Here is a 16815-nt window from a genome sequence, read left to right on the forward strand (position 1 = left end):
CGTACTGTGAGGTAACAATGCAAACCACTGCAAACTGAAAGATCATATGTAAACGTGTTAAAATATAAATGTAGTAATTTTCCAGTAAAACGTGTGACTGACTTGACCATAGTGACCTTATTGAAGATGATGCTCTCATTCTTTACTAAACTTTGTTGGAAGCTCTTAAATGATGTTATGGTGTGTTGATAGTTTTTATTCACACTTACATCCGTTTACCATAAAATACCAAACCCTGCATGAATTTGAAAATAAAAGACACATTTTTTTCAAGGTTAATATAATGAAACGAAGCTGCGTACAGTAAACATACGTCACCAGCATCACCAGTTGCCATCAAGTTGCTGGTGATGCCTTAAACATTAAAGTGATCTATTCCTCCCATCAACTCCCACAATAAAACATTGTATTTACTAGATCCGCTTCTCACCTACATCTAAAATGACGCGCGTTCATCGTGTAACACGAGAACGTACGGACGCGGGGAGGACGTTACATTACTTGCAGTGCGGCCAGACGCCAGCAGCAGCAGCAGCATCAGCATCAGCAGCAGCATCAGCAGCAGCATCAGCAGCAGCATCCAGCTCGGAGGCAACGCGGCGCACCGACCCAGCTGCCCGTATTGTCCGCCGGCTCCGCAAATCGGCTGCGTCACACCGTTAAATAAAACACACACACACACACACACACCCAGCGCTGGAACAACACGATCGCCACAGCAGCGGGACATAGACTGATTCGGCCAAGCTGGTGAGTGTTTGAACGCGGCGGATTGAGATTTTCACGGCGACGCATCGGTGCCGTCACGTCGAAGCCTCGCGCATTGTGTGCTGCGCTTTTGCACTAAACGGGCTTTTCTCGTGGCCCGCGGATTTGTGCATGTGTGAAATAAAAAAAAGCAACACTCTCGGGCCCCGTTTAATAGAATTTAATGCAATCACATATGCAGGCGACAGTCGGTGATGCCTTTAGCGTTGGATCAACGGGCGATGCTCAACCTTCCTCAGACCGATGTTTCACCCTGTCTTTCTTTTTTTTTATTCGTGCAGGGAAAATGGTTAAACTGGGGAATAATTTCAGCGAGAAGAACAACGGAAAGGTGGTCTCTGAGGACGGGTTCGACACCATCCCGCTCATAACCCCCTTAGACGCCAGTCAGCTGCAGTTCCCTCCTCCAGACAAGGTAGGACGTCTCCATTCCCACTCTCAGGGGGCTCCGGTGCCTTTTTGTTCAAACCAGGGGTCCATGCGTGTCGGAGGCTGCATCCATCCGTGTGTGTGTGTGTGTGTGTGTGTGCGTGCTCGTGCTGTAGGTGGTGGTGAAGACAAAGGCGGACTACGATGGGGAGAGCAAGAAAGGGAAGCTACGATCCCCCAAAATCGCCGAGTTCTCCATAAGCATCATCGAAGGTGTATCCGAGCGACTCAAGGTAAACGTGATGCTTGTCCGTCACCCCCCCCCCCCCCCCCCACACACACACACACACACGAGCGTACGCCCGAGGACCATCTGTCTCTCTGCAGCCCGGACCCTTTGTCATCACCGCTCATATTTTCTCCCCGTCCAAGGTTCCACACGCGTCTCTTCGCTTCGACCGCAGCGTCTTGTGCCGCGTCTTGTGGCGCCCGTCATCCTTTCAGGCGTAATGCACAATGATTCACTTAACCCCGCCATGAAACTCTCATTAATTCAGCTGCTGCCATGGTGATGGCCTCCAAGCGGCAGCATCCCTCCCGCCCCCCTCAAGGTCCCCACGGTTGGCAGATGTGATTAGCTCTCGACACCGTATAGACGGATTCAAACGGGATCTTGCGAAGAAACGAAATGCATGAACGTTTTCCTGGACGTCTTTACGTTGTGCACGTTTTAAAAATCCACTCACTAAAACGCACACTTTTGTCTTGCGACGCTGCAGATCAACAGATGAGCCTGTTTCCGCGTGTGTGTGTGTGTGTGTGGGGGGGGGGGGGGGGGGTTCTCAGGCGCTTTCATTCTCGCCTGAGAACATCAGAGAGGCGAAGGGGCGGCTCGTATCCTCGCGCGCGGCCTTTGAAGGGCCGCGGGCGGCGCCTTTGATCGCGGAGCGCCTCTTTCATGAGCGCCTGTTGCTTCGCTCTGCGCGCGCCGCACCGTCTGCTCTGCCGCGCATCTCACGCGCGCAGATGGAGAAATAATATCCCTTCATTCATGTCGACGGTCGCTTTCAAACCTCTACCAAGCAGAAACACCACGAGGACTTGCGTGCAACCCCCAGTATGAGTTTAGCAGGATTTCTGTTTATTATTAAATGAGTCCACAGTGCGACATAATCATTTGTATCCGCTCACAGAAAATCACGCCTCTGCCTTTGAAGGGGTGACGTCTCCTCCACCTCGCCCCCCCCCCCTCCCACCGCCCAGAAACACCAGTAGCCGTTACATAACTCCCGTGTGTGACTCTACAGATGCTTGTGCAAGGTTCCACAGCGCCCGCTTTGTGTGTGTGTCTCCTCCAGGTGACCCTGCTGGTGATCTGTGCCCTGGCCTTCCTGGTGTGCGTGGTCTTCCTGGTCGTCTATAAGGTGTACCAGTACGAGCAGCCGTGCCCCGACAGCTTTGTTTACACGGTACACCCATTTTTTATGTTACTGTCACAGTAGTTTGATTATTTACTGTTTGTCTTGTTGTGTTTTCTGCATTTGTAACGTGAGATTAGTCCTTATTTCTGGCCTTTGAATATTTATTACTATTTATTAGATTGATTTACAGATAGTTTTCCTATAATCTGCAATAGTGCATTTGTTATTCTATATATATATAGATTATATTTTTCTATTTTTCTATTATTCTATTATATATATCGCCGCTGCCACAGATAATAAAAGTGAGACACAGCTGTGCTTATGAATGCATGACTCACAATCGGATCTTCACGAGCCCGTCTCGAATCCTAATCTGCTGATTTAACCAACGCTCTGTACGTCTTATCCTGGCAACTGTGCGGCGCAGCAAGGGCGCTGCATGCCAGCCGGAATGTACGGCAACTTCCCCCCCCAGGGCCCCGGGGGCCGCGGGCGCCTCTTCACCCTCATCAACCACTACAACATCGCCAAGCAGACCATCACCCGCTCCGTGTCGCCATGGATGACCATCATGTCCGAGGAGAAGGTCACTCAGCAGGAGACGGAGACCGCCCAGAAGCTGGCTTAACTGACCCGGGGTCAGGAGGGGAGAACAAATAAATAATAGGGTTGTGCCATTCAAGCAAACCTCAGAATCCCCGGGCTGTGTGTTGGTGACGAATGGTTCTTGCCGGAGGCGCTGCGCTGCCGTGATGTGGTCCGTGTGCTGCAGCAGGGCGCGCGTGGCCATTTTGAAGTGGTTTGAGCGGAGCGAGGCTCGTCGCGGGGTGGACTGGTGTTTGTTTGAATAGCATATGTCGTTATTTATTTACACGTGAAAACAGAGTGGCGAGCGTGTAGAAAAGGCCACACACACACACACACACTGACTCGCCGTCTTTGTACATACACATGCAACAGAACTCACGTCAGTACTCGGATTGTGCAACGACTGTGAACCATCTCGTGTCTGCGTTGCTCGTTTTAACGCACCCGACGCACGACTACTAATGCTACAGTTTGCTTTGGAGTTCTTTTTGCTTTCAAAAAAATGTCAAGTAGTGGTCGCGCATGTCCGACTTCTTCTAATGTAAAGGAGTTACTGCGGAGGTGGTGGAAATAGCTTGACCTTGAAGAATCTTTTGAACCAGCGGATCACACTTATTTCACGTTTGGCCTCCACAGGTTTCACATATTTGATGCATTGAGTCTTTAAAACAGCATTAATGATTGTCTCTGTTACTTTGAACTCTCTGGGCTTTTCTTCAGTGGCTACACAATCCTTAAGTAATTGTTACTTTTCATAACATAACCGTTATGCTCCAGTATTGAATGTTTTTTGCATTGCTAGTAAAAACACTGTATTGTGCAATGCTTCGCACCACAGACGGCTGTCGGAGGCCGTCGCAGATACTAGACTAGGTTGATGTAGTGGAACAATCAGACAGTAGTTGCTTGTCCTGTTGCTTTTTTTCTGTATTTGTCCTTTAACTTAAATTGTCACAAATTATGTACCTTTTTCAAATAATGTAATGATTATCATTGAAGTGCATTTGCTACATAAAGATGTTAAGTGAAGAGCTGAAATAAAGTGCCCACATTTCACACTGTTATGGGAAAAATTGTCTCTTCCTTATTTCTAATTGTCTCTTCCTTATTTCTATGTCTCTTCCTTACTTCTATGCAGTTATTATATGATTTATGACTTATGTTCTGCAATTAATATCTTATGTTTTGTCTTACTGTGTGCATTTGACATTTCACCTACATTGTTCAATGGTTGTCTCTGCCTGATAGACTCTCAACTCTAGCTCCCAAACCCAAGGTCGGGGAGTTGTGTCTCTGTCTGTTGAGACTTGGTGCTCCTTTCTCACAGATAGTTGGACGTCAGCAATGCAGGTGTGAGAAAGTAAAAATCTTCACACACACTGCGACAGGGAGGAGATGGTGCATGTAATTTGATTGGGTTAGAAAGACATTCCACCTTAGTCTGACAGAGAAGCTAAAAGGAAGAAGCAACTTGAAGATCGTGGGCTCTTTGCATCACACCTTCGTGGTGTGTGCACTGATCTCCCCAGCTGGTTTTTGGTTTGTTGATGTGCACGATCAACATCCATGCTTTTTATTTGCTTTCCCCATTATTTTTATTTTCTTTATTATTTCAATAAATCGCACAAAAGGACAACTCTCTCTCATCTACTTCTTTATGGAAAATTTCCACCACAACACCAACGTCACAGTGGAATGCGTGTTTATTAGAAATGAGTAACTAATATATGTATATGTGACAGCACTAGAGTGTGTGACAGATCAGCAGTTAACAGGGTTTCACTTGACTTTAAAGCAAGAAACTCGATTTAATGTTGACAGCTCCTTTACTTGAACCGACACAAACCAGAAGCAGCCCTGGTCTTCTGGCACTTTGCTGCACTTGATATTATCAGATTGTAGAACATAAATTAAGTGTTAAACGAAAAAAATGATACCCTGAAGCAAATGAAAATACAGACTTTGATTAAGAATGCTGTTTTATTTTGCCAGAAAGCCAGAGGCAAGTTATGCTGTGACAGGCATCATTTTGATTGTTCTGCTGCTCATAATTGCCTGGAAATCAAAACAGCGAGTTACCAGTGAAAGGCAATTTATTTGTTATTCACGAAAGTCAATGTGAGCCTTGTCTTGTCACATTGTCTTCTAGTGCATTAAGGTAATTTGAAATAGCAACAGTCAGTCAGACAAAAAGAGTTGCAGACAATTAAACCATTATCTCTTTAAGTGCTAAAAAGACAGACTGTTAAAGTGGACACAGTGCTCTACACAGAGCTCGCCTCCGCACGGAAGCTGCCCTCCAAGCAGTGGTTCATAGATGTGATTAGGGAACACCACATGAAAGTCTTCATGAGCAGCAACTTGTCTCTCAGAAGCAGCGCGGCCCACTGTACATTAGCTCTCCGTTTCCATGTGCCTGATCCTTCCTTCTGTATAGAGTCCACGGCGGCAGCTGTGTTAGCTGTCATACCAGTCCAAGAAGAGCAGAGAGAACGAGCACATGACGAGGAAGAATAGGATCCATACCCGGAAGCCAGCATTGTTTTTTATTGCCTTGTGAAAGAAGCAAACAAAATAGTCTTTTAATCAAGGGAAAGCAGAGCACACAAATCACCCGCAGAGTTGTGGTGTTGCTTCAATCTCACCTCTCGTATGTCTTCATTGCCTTCTTTAACATTTTCGGTAGCACCCACGACCAGCTGATGAATGCTGTCTATTTCTGTTTCCTGTCATTAAATATGAGACACGTTGCTTTAAAAAAAAATTGTTCTAGAGGTCTCAGACATAAAACACACATAACACACATAACCTAACTCACCTGTTGTAGGACTTTTTCAGCAAAGATCTCCTGGAGACGTGAGATCTCCACCACCTTACCCTCGATTTGCCTGGAAGGCACAGAAACGCGGTGATATTAACTTTTATGTAGCTACCATAATAATAACTTATTATGTTAAAGATTAATTTGGAGCCTGTTGCCCATTGTGACACAAGCCCATCTGTCCTGACCATAGAATGACTGATCAGGCTGTTCAGAACAGGCCTTAAAAAGAGGGACACTCACCTCACTTCATCCACCAGGCTGTTCATCTCACTCACCAGCCTCTGGTTTTCCTGCTCAAACTACAGACAGAAATAAACTGTCATTACTAAGGCTTGTTAAGATTTAAAATTCTCCCCAAAACCTCAGAGTGGAAGCGATGTGTGATCTACACATCGCTTCAGCGAGTCTAGGCACAGCCACACATTTATGACACAAAGATGAAAAACAACGACGTCATAGGTGCCACACCATTTGGATCTCCTCAGGAGAAAGCTCGTCCTCCACTCGACCCTCCTGCCACAGGTGCTCCACAGTGTTGTCAAGGACCTCGGACACACTCTTCTCTACAGAGAAGAAAACAACAACACTTTTATATATCACCCAAAAATCCAAGGCCACTTAGTTTATCTGAACCAATCATTTAGACAGTAATCCTCTTTTCAGATGGAAAAATATGGCTATGGCTATAGTACTGTATGTGGGGAAAGAAGATCATAGTATAGTAAATGATAAACAAAGGGGTCATAGTATAGTAGGTGGAGTTATGTCAGCTGGAACACTTTCTGTTCTATTTTTTATTTCCATTTCCATTTTAGCCAATGGGCCAATAATTTAATATTCAATATATAAACCAAGGGGCTGCACCAATGATGACTTAGATGAGTAATTTTAAAGGCTGTAATAATGCTGTCTATTACTTGAAATTATCTATAGTTTGTTTATATGTTCACATTAAACAATTTCAGCTGAGCAAACCATAATTCAGTACATGAATTATTATTAGCATTAGTGGTTTAACAAAAGTCATGCTGTAATCCCTCTAACGGGCACGAGAATACCAAACCAACAAAGAACAAGCCATTGTCAGGAAAGCATAGACATGTGTAGCTGCAGGGTTGCGTCCATCAGCCTTTGCGCCATCAACAAACACAACCTAGAGACACAAAGACTCACCAGAACTTTCCTCCTTGACAGTCTCAGTCTTCTCCTCTGTGGTTTCCACTTCCACGGGTTTCTCCACTCTCTTGTGATGTTCTGGTGCCAACCTGGATCTGCAACCACAAAGCACAGGTTCAGGAAAATCAAAAATGATGCGTGAGTAAGGTGCGAAAACAATCAGATATTTTATCTATGAGGTATGAATGATGCCTGAATACTCACAGTCTCTTCTTGTCCACCATCCTCTTAACTCTAATTGCTCTCTGCTCAGAGTACAGCTTACATACCCCTTGAAAACAAAATCAGGTCATGCAGCTCACTTCACACCCAAAGCAAACCTTCTTCTAGGTTGACATTATAGTATTTTGACAGCTCATGTCACGGTACCTTTCAGATACATTTCGATGAGGTCCAGCACGGCCCCTCTGTGCTCCCTAATCTGGGCTGATGTCACCTGCTTCTCTGCTGCAACAACAATACGATATCTCAGCACAATGAATGAAAAGCCAACACAAAAGCATCTTCATTTTAAATGTGACAAAACCAGCATCACTAAGGACATTTCATAAGACACATGGCAAATGTCTGTGAGAACCGGCCAAATGTCAGGATACAAAACTAAACTTTATACAAACACACTGTTTGACTGTCACCATTTCACACACCTTCATTGCGTAACTGCCTGATGGCCTCTGAACAGGTCCTCATGAAGATCTGAGCATCCTGGTCTATCTGATCTCGTTCACTGTCCGTCATACGGGTGAGATCTGATGAGATGAGACTAAAAAAAAAACAAAAGAACAGCCAGAGTAAGTAAAATAGCTTCTGCGAAAGAACAGAAACTATTTATTGATATAGTTACTTTAACTATTTATTTTATACTATTTTATTACTATCCTCTATTACAAATACAGTCATTAGATGTCTCCCTCTAGTGGACTCAGACAAAACAACTGTTGCTGCCTCAGGGTATTACTACTTTTATTATCAAATCATTACAGTATTACATTATACTGTAGTTTTTTCAAAACGTCTTTCTACTTTTAAAGTCAAAGTAAAAATACATGGGAAATATAGTTTATTAAAGTAGTTTATTGTAGAGGAAAGCTGATGAGCTAATCAGAAAACGAGGCGCTAATGATGAGACTGAATGTAGAGGAAACCTGGGGCCAGCTGCTCATGGGGCTTCTAACGTCTAACTTGTTTAAATCATACTTGCATGCAATGACCTATCTTAAATTAGTAACAGTTTTAGCCAGTTCTGGATTAAAATAAACCAAATGTGAGGAGGAAGATTAAAACTAACCTAAGACTCATATCAATCCTTTAAAGGGGCAGGTTTAACTTTGGGTTATTTGTGGGGGATCTCTTTTGCTGCTTTGTTTTAACCTTCATCATGCGCTGCATTCCACATATGAAGAGTTCAGACTCATTTTATCCACCCTAAGGTTCATTTTTTTCTCTTTCTGTTTGTGTTGGTTATTTTCTGTCTTTTACTTTGCTTTCTTTTAGAAAAGAGATCAGCTGTGACGAATCAAGGGAAAGTCTCTTTCAAGTGTTACGCCTTGTTTTTCCAGATTCTCACCAGCGAATGCTGTTGTAATGCCCACAGCACTCCTTCACACCATCCAGTACCAACCCTAAGGTTCAGTTAATGTGTTTGGTAACACACAAACACCTACACCACACAGGCCTTGAAGGGCGGTAGGTCTGGATTAGCCCGCTCGTGGTTTGTTCTTGGTTACGGCTCAATTATTCCAGACAATTAGACTGGAGCCAACCACTACAGACCACCCTACTCGTGGCTGACCTTGTGCCTGCCTCACGCACGCACGCAAGCACGCGCACACGCACACACGCACGCACTTCTCAAGGTCCATCACGCAACCCTGACTCCTGACCTCTGAGTCTTGTCAGTCAGACTCTGCAGCCCTGGTGGCTTTTCCCGCTGCTGCTGTTGATTGTGTTGGACTTCTCAGACTGTCTGGAGAGGCTTACCTTCCAGCACTCACATAATCTTTCCTGTGTTGCAGCAGAAAGTCTTTGAGCTTGGTGATGTTTGTGATCTGCCAAGAAAAAGCGAGAGGACACATTAATAGACTTGATTACCTTCGTGTCAATGAGCCTCTTAAATGCCCTGACTCAATTGCGCATTCAAATGTGTTAACCATGTCAACATGCCTTAAGAAAGACTTTTTAGACTTATACCAGGAAACTATTTTCTCCCAACTACATTTAGACAGAGCCAGAGTAAATGTATAATTTACTATTTATTGGATGTGACAGGCGACCAATGTCCGTCTCAGAATTCTCAGTGTTTGCAAACCTGCAAACATACAGCACTGACAGAGTCATCTCAAATAAGCTTTGAATTCATGATCTGTTGCCATTTATCACAGAGAAAATGTCCAGGTTTGTGTGTGCACAGGGAAAGCAGAGGAAATTTAGTTTAATCCAATATTTGCTCCTGTAATTTGGTTAAATATTAAAAAAAGGCCAAATTGCTTCCCTGTCCACAGAGGGCTGCTGGTAGGACACAAGTGGGTGTGAACACACACACACTGTGGGCTCTGTGAGATCATGAAGAAGACAGAACTCAGACAAGCCTAGAATTGAAAAATGACACAATGTGCCTGACTGTGACAGCGACCCCGGAGCACGGGAGATTATTTTGATAACATAACGACGCCGTTTTCGGCCTTCAGCCCCTTTCACTCCAACAGCCTCAATTATCAAATTGCCTTGGCTATGAGGAGTAATCTGGCACCAGCTGTCTAATAATGCCTCTAAACAATCATTCCTTGCTTGGCGGTGACCTGAAGCAGCGCTTCATTTGAGCCGACCAAAGAAGGTGTCAAGATAAAGCGAGCTGGGCAATTTGTTAGAGACCAAGCGCCCCTTCTCTGGTTCAGCAGTGATGACTGACACCGCTGAGGGGCACATGTTAATTCACTCCAACCCTCTAATAGTTCAATTATCTGAGGTCAAGAGTTAATTGTTGTTGAGAGACGTTGGTGGGGACGCGCAGCAGAAAGAGAACTGTGCGTGGTTAAAGTAATTTGAAACATTGTCAGCTACATTTGCAAAAACAGTAAAATAACCTTCACATAAATGAGAGAGTAAAACATGTAAAGTCTGTTTCTAATATTGTAATATTGTAAGCGCTTACGTGTAATCAAACAGATCATAACGTTTTTTGAGTTTCCAGTATTTAACATTATATATTTAAAATATATAATGTTGACCATAGAAAAAAAAAACAATTATTCAATTATCCAAACACAAAATGGCAGAAGTTGCACATTTAGACTGAGTCTATGTAACGTGGCCCTTTCCAATATGTGCTATTTATCTGAAAAAGTAAATTTACGGATCATAAAAATGTTGTGTTGATAAATTGTTAAATTTCAGGCTGTACTTTTGAAGACATGGGGAATAGATTTTGATGTGACCTTAAATCACAGTTTAAAGCAAAACCAAAAGAGGTTGCTTAGAAGTGTGGAAAACCCACTGTGGAAGCTTATTTTCAGAGTTTTCAGTAACCGAGGCACGCTGGCACGCCACTAAGTGGAAAGTATAACATGTTACATGGCATGACTAATTTATCTTTGACTACAAACCATTTCTCCTGCTTGCAATTAGCAGTGAGCTTCAGCAGTTTTGTGTACAACGCACAGCCTCCTGCAGACCTGGGTGTGTTGGTGCTTCCCTGCTTTGACCAGCAGGTAGGGCCAAACCCACAGCGCTGGGCGACTCGGTGCAGGGGAGCGCGTGCTGAGCGGCTGCTGCTGCTCTGGGGCTGGAGCTGTCTCCTGTGTGTATACACTGAAGCTCAGATTCCCAGCACAACCTCAAGGGTTTGCAGGGGGTCAGTGGGATCAATTGCTCTTGTAACTTAAGACCCTAAAGTGCAAGTAATTCCCTGACAATGAGGAAGGGGCGGCCCTGCGCACGCAGCTCGGTGCATGTGTGTCGGTAGACGTGGGCGTGCGTGTGTCCGTGCAGCCGCCCTGAGGTGTGTGTGAGGCAGCGTTGGGGGCAAAGGCAGGAGGAGACAGTCTGCCGGGCTACGTTTAATCTCGTCATCATCAAAGACCCCCCCGCCACCCCCGTACTGCCTCACTTTCCCCTTTCCCTGTTTTCCTCCAGCTCCGACTGAGCCCAAACAAACCATCAGGGGGATTATTACGAGAAAGAAAGGAGAAAGGGCTTAGCCAGCAGATTTCTGGCTTTTGTTTTCTTAAATCCAGGTAACTGACAGAATTCGATGATGACTGCCCTGCTTTGATTTAAATCCTTGTACGTCCTGACCCAGGGCTATCCACGCTGACGCCACGCTATGTTATGTTTAGCTCTGTGAGCCTGATACAGAAAGGATGCTTCAGCGGAGAAGACGGGGCCTCATGTTGATTTTATTACCATGTTTACGTCTGACTGTCTAATGGGCCTAGTTTTGTGATTCTCCCTCTATTCGGAGAACGCTTTACTCAACTTCATAAACAAACAAAAAGTAGCTTCAAAGAAAACATTTAAGACATTTAAGGAGGGTCTTTGACCTTTTTTTGATATGTGCTAAAGTTGTATTAAGGTGTTTGGATTTGAGCTCATTAGTTTGTTTGGATCCACAGTCATCGCTGGCAGCCATTATATACATGGGGTAGTTTTCTTACAAAGATAGAAAATGACAACTTACAAAATCCAACAATGAGTTAAAACAACAGAAACACTGTAAAAAGCAATGCAGCAAGTAATGCAGCCTGGCTCAACTGCTGCTACACAGGAAGGGTCCGAATGTGCAGGAATCACCTACTGCAATGTTACATTCATTTCTAATTCGTCAATTTGTTCAATTGTTTGTAAATTTTTAAATAAATCAAAACATCGCCAATGGTTTTTGGAATCTGTTGGAGAGGGAAGTCAACATGTTGCCTCCTGTCCACAGGTCAGGTTGGTTATATTATTATTAAAAAAAAAAAACAACTAACCAAAACAGACACACACACACACAAGACTACTCTAGAAAATCCTACACACTTTCGTTTTAACCTTTATAGTTATGTGACATAAAAACATCATACTTTATTTTCAGGCAAAAGGAAAAACACGGGAATGGAGAAACCTGTGGTCAGATCTGTCACAATATGTAGGCTTTTATTCCATCACCAGGAGCAACAATAAAAAGTAAACTGAAGTAAAACCATGGGTGTTGAAAATCTAGGGATTCATAAAAAAAGAGACTTTACCTTTATAGGTTGTTATATTTGTAGAGCTGCATTTAGAAATGGTTGTTTATCTCGCAATGAAGACAAAATAATACAAAAAACCCCATTAAAACCAAAAAGACTGTGGCTTTAAAGCAGAAAAAAAAAATGTAAAGAAAAGAATAGAGTGTATTTATGGGCATTTAAAATATTACTATATGCTTTATATTATACTATACTATATCAGCATGAAGCAACATTATAACATACCTCACTGATAACACAAAAATCTACTTTAAAGGGCACACCATTTTAAGATGAACAAGTGTGTGGTAGTCTTCTGGTTCAGACTGTGCTCTGGAGTGACAGGGTCGAGTATGCTGCCTGCCGTTTTCTGAATTGGTCCTATTTCAATCACAAAAAAACACAGGGTCTGCTGCCTTTAGTTTTCTTACATGTTTTAATATTTCAACCGAGCTTTTCTCTGTTGAGCTTAATATTATTTTCGCTCTGCTTAAACACTTACGTCTGCAGAGTATCTGGTGTCTGCGTCCTGATTTAGGCTGACATACAATATTAAATCTGCTTTACACCACTTTTCCCTCTTATTTTCATTTTCATGAAGCATCCAAAAGCATTCTGTTGCACACAGAGAAACAAATTTAAGGCCGCATTCAGGCCTAACAGTAGATGATTCAACATTTGTCTGGCTTTCATGGAAAACAGTGGAAAGATTAGGCCAACTGTTAAAGAGAGTGTTTAGCAGCATGTTCTGCTGAGAGTGATCCCCGCAAATCACTTCCCCATGATTCAGGTGCCGACTGAGTGTGGAAGCATGCACGCGTGACTTCACCTGTGTACTAAGGAATAACTTTTCTTCTTTCACTTTTGTCTACTGCACATTTATAAATATTTAAGGGGTTGGCTGATTGGGAATAACCAGCTTTTTTTTTTAAAAAAGCTGATGAACAGATTATTCCCTTCATTAATATCGTTGCAGTAAACCATCTGCAAGTGTAGCTGCACGCTACCTGCATGTGACCCGTTAAATAGAAAAACATTAAAACAGGCTCATATTTCATCTGATTGACTGTCCTACGCAGACGTTTCAAGGTTGGATGTCCAGCTTTGAAATTTGCCTGCAAGTGATTTACCATATGGCAATTTATTTAATAGGAAATATATTTTACCTCTGCATTCTGACATTATTTGGCCACTCTGATGAATATGCAAATGTTAAGGATGACATTTTGGACCAGGAAACCTAATAGTTTTAACCTATATATTGTTTAGAGCAAAGGTTTTGGGAACACATGATTATACTGTTTGAATAGGAAAGTTGTCACAGAAAATAGTCCCTTTTGCAGCAGCACAGCATACGTTTAAGTGCTGGCTGACACACGCACATTTGAGGGTTTCAAAGAAAACAGTGAGAAGGAGCCAATTTTGGAATGCCTATACTAAAGGCACAGTGGGGGAGCCGAGCACTATTTTCTACACACAATTTAACAATTTTAAAGTGACCTCCTCCATTTAAACCCGAGAAGGGGCACCATGCTGTGGAGAGAGATGAAATTGAGATCAGGGTGCCCCAAACTGACCCCTATGAAGCAAAAGATTCCCTTGACCAAACCCCACCCTGTGAACAGAGGCCCTCTTATTAGTCAATCAAGCCTTTTTGCACTGCCTTAAAAGAAGTTATGTTTCCTTTCTCACCGAGTTGATTTTTGAGTGGAAAAAAGCCTCATAGGACCACTGTGTATTTGTCAACTTTGATGTTTTCTATTTTTGTGAGGCATCACTGGGAACTAGGAGAGTTATGCATCACTTGAAGGGCACCCACATCTGTTGCGCATTAGATGCCGGCCGTCAACATTGTTACTGGGGACCTAATTTAATATTTTCTCTGTTTTGATCTTCCACCTTTAATCACTGGCTCTTGGGAGGATCGCTTTTCCCCAAGAAATTGTTCGAGAGCCGAAAGAAAATGTTATTGCAGTGTGTTTATGGAATCATACATGCGAAGAGGGGACTAGGACAAAAAATGCTTCTTATGTCAATCTGCACAGAGGAAGAATGGACAGTTGAGCTGAGAAGATGTGGGTGAAAACCGCGACATAACTGTCAGCAGTCAAGACATTCCAAACTCACAATTTTTGCTAAAGCTGCTTTACCAAGATGGTTTGAGATGATATCTACAGTGCAAGGGAGACAGCAGGGGGGGGGGAGAGAGGCAGAGGGTAGACACCACAGGATAGGTTTGGGTTTCTTTTGAATCAGCACCAGTGCTTTTATTAAACCACCATTTCTAATATCAATGTAACACAAAATAACAAAAACCTGGTTGTGCAGGGCTGCTGAGAGTGGGCTTGTGTTTGCCTCGGACTCATGGCTGGAGACATCAGGTACAACTTAAGTCCCGAGTCCCCTAGGGATTTGTAAAGTGGTTCTTCAAGGTGCCTTTGAAGAGGTTTGTGTTCATGATATTCACATCAGGCCAAGGACTTTTGGCTTTATAAGCAATACTTACGAAATGAAACCATTTAGCTGCCAAAGACCCTTCTCCTGCTGCCAACTATTGATGATGTCTCTGTGCTTCAATGGAAGACTAAAATTTGAGATGTTTTGTAAAGTTTCCTGAGATAATTACAAAAAAGTTGTCCTGCCAAGTTTTTACATCCAGTGACAAAAGGTTGAAAACAACCTTTTAAGCAGAATGCTTGCTGTATGCTACTGTAAGTAATTTCCTACACAAAAGAAATCTATACAACAGGTACAGAAATCAAAACATTATCACTTATTAATTAAATTATTAACTAATTAATTTTTCATTTTTTATTTAGTACAGAACTTTTTGCATATCCTGAAATTATAATTATATGAAGAGCATAGTCTTGCTGTTTTTCTAACTCATTTCCCAAGTTTTTACAGTTTACAGTCTAGTCGAGGCTATTTTCAGTAAAGGGGGAAGAGATGCACTCTGACAGTTGTCCTAAAGGTAGAATTGGTTCATAAGTACTGATTCTGACCACAGGATCCAATGTGCTTTCATATGTGAGTGTATGTGTATTGTACTTGGCTTTTGTCCACCCAGACCTCATTGCTTCATTATTCTGAAATGACCAGGCTGGCCAATATGTGACAATTCCTGTTGTTCAAAATATGCAGAAGTCAAGAACAGTAGCATTTTACAGCTACATGTACATGACACCTGTTTGACAGCTCTAGCTTTTCATGGCAATAACTTGAAACGAAAAGGTCAAACAAATGTGCAAGTGGTAACAAGCATAGCTGAAGCTGTTATTTCATGCTAGACTTCTTGCTTTTTGAGGGACGACTGAATGTCAATGTTCATGCCCTTCAGCAGATTCCAGGTCTTCTAATCAGTCAGTAGCAATTTGTCAAAACGGATGAGATAAATAAAGCTAAGGAGATCCTAATGACTACACACTGGATTTATTCATTGAAGAAGGGACATTATTATTTGTCAATGTGTATTTCAATGCCTTTACCAAATAATTATATGCATATAACATTTATATAAACGGTGATGGAGATTATGTTTTCACTCCTAACAAACATTAAGCCTCTTGTATTACAGATTGACAGGTTACAGAGATTATACAGATATATATAATGATATATTTACGGTAGGATATACACCCTTTTTTGGCTCACAACATGGGCAGTGTCATTAAATCAACCTGGTAACGTCATTAACAGTAAACGCTGCACAGGCGCTATGCTAGCTAGCTAAACTTAGCTTCAGGCAACACTCACCACTTCCTTCGCCTTGGGAGTGAAGCCGTTCTTCGGTCTGCTCCGCTTCAGAATGTCATCTTTGGCGGAGTCAAAGCCGATTCCTATCGCCTTGTTTCTGGTTTTTACTGTTTTGACGCTGGCTTTAAAAAGCAAAGTTATATCCACAGCCATGCCAGCGTCTCCGCGGCTGCAGCGCTGTAAACAAACTGACACGTCACCAAGGGACGACGTCATTTGTCTGCGACGCGAGGAATTATTTTTCCTGATACAGAATAGAAAGCCTTATGTTTTACCTTAAGGTGTTTTAATGTATTTATTGTAACGTTAGTTTTACATCAGACTTTTTAACTCCCACAAAGTCTTGCTATGTACTAAAGTGCTCTTGGCATTGATTGAGATCCAGGTAGAGTAAATGTTAGATTATTACTAATCACAGTAATCACTTGATTTAGGTGAATTACCTTTTGAATATATGGGTTTATCTAATAGCACCGCATTAATAATTTGGCTGCACTGTTTTATATGTGCTATTAGGGTGTAACTGGATTCTTCTGGCTGTTTAAATACACAATCAATTTATGTCTCTGGTAGAAAAAACATCTTGAAGAAATGTCCAGCAGGAAGCAAAGACCTAACTGGACAGATCCAGAGAGTCTCATACAACAAAACAACAAATCAACATCTTATTTGCCTAAAGCTTTATTTGTTTAATTTGATTGTT

The 16815-nt window shown here is 42.6% G+C and overlaps 2 protein-coding genes across 2 annotated transcripts; one reads left to right on the forward strand and one right to left on the reverse strand.

Annotated features, from left to right (window-relative positions):
• The first annotated feature begins 507 nt into the window (after positions 1-507).
• Positions 508-4208, forward strand: LOC114855256 (neuronal vesicle trafficking-associated protein 1-like). Its single transcript, XM_029150258.3, has 5 exons — positions 508-750; positions 1050-1183; positions 1314-1430; positions 2496-2606; positions 2989-4208. The coding sequence occupies exons 2-5, from the start codon at positions 1055-1057 to the stop codon at positions 3187-3189; spliced, it is 558 nt and encodes a 185-aa protein (XP_029006091.1). The 5' UTR covers positions 508-750; positions 1050-1054; the 3' UTR covers positions 3190-4208.
• Positions 4209-4932: 724 nt separating this feature from the next.
• Positions 4933-16319, reverse strand: stx18 (syntaxin 18). Its single transcript, XM_029151799.3, has 11 exons — positions 16113-16319; positions 9130-9197; positions 7797-7912; positions 7519-7596; positions 7354-7420; positions 7147-7244; positions 6442-6536; positions 6214-6272; positions 5968-6037; positions 5795-5875; positions 4933-5702 (listed from the first exon to the last, which is right to left on the reverse strand). Exons 1-11 carry the CDS (start codon positions 16263-16265, stop codon positions 5607-5609), a joined length of 981 nt encoding a protein of 326 aa, XP_029007632.1. The 5' UTR covers positions 16266-16319; the 3' UTR covers positions 4933-5606.
• Positions 16320-16815: the final 496 nt, after the last annotated feature.

Source organism: Betta splendens, chromosome 5 (genome assembly GCF_900634795.4).
Source record: "Betta splendens chromosome 5, fBetSpl5.4, whole genome shotgun sequence".
In the NCBI taxonomy this organism is placed as follows: Eukaryota; Metazoa; Chordata; class Actinopteri; order Anabantiformes; family Osphronemidae; genus Betta; species Betta splendens.

What these genes read in the sequence shown, in the direction of transcription:
- LOC114855256 (XM_029150258.3), top strand. Translation starts at nt 1,055, where the DNA reads ATGGTTAAACTGGGGAATAATTTCAGCGAGAAGAACAACGGAAAGGTG. An exon ending in GTGTATCCGAGCGACTCAAG is followed by an intron (nt 1,431 to 2,495) that starts GTAAACGTGATG and finishes TGTCTCCTCCAG; the next exon opens with GTGACCCTGCTGGTGATCTG. An exon ending in CCGACAGCTTTGTTTACACG is followed by an intron (nt 2,607 to 2,988) that starts GTACACCCATTT and finishes TGTGCGGCGCAG; the next exon opens with CAAGGGCGCTGCATGCCAGC.
- stx18 (XM_029151799.3), bottom strand. Translation starts at nt 16,265, where the DNA reads ATGGCTGTGGATATAACTTTGCTTTTTAAAGCCAGCGTCAAAACAGTA. An exon ending in CTCCCAAGGCGAAGGAAGTG is followed by an intron (nt 9,198 to 16,112) that starts GTGAGTGTTGCC and finishes TTTTCTTGGCAG; the next exon opens with ATCACAAACATCACCAAGCT. An exon ending in TGTCAAGGAGGAAAGTTCTG is followed by an intron (nt 6,537 to 7,146) that starts GTGAGTCTTTGT and finishes TCTTCTCTGTAG; the next exon opens with AGAAGAGTGTGTCCGAGGTC.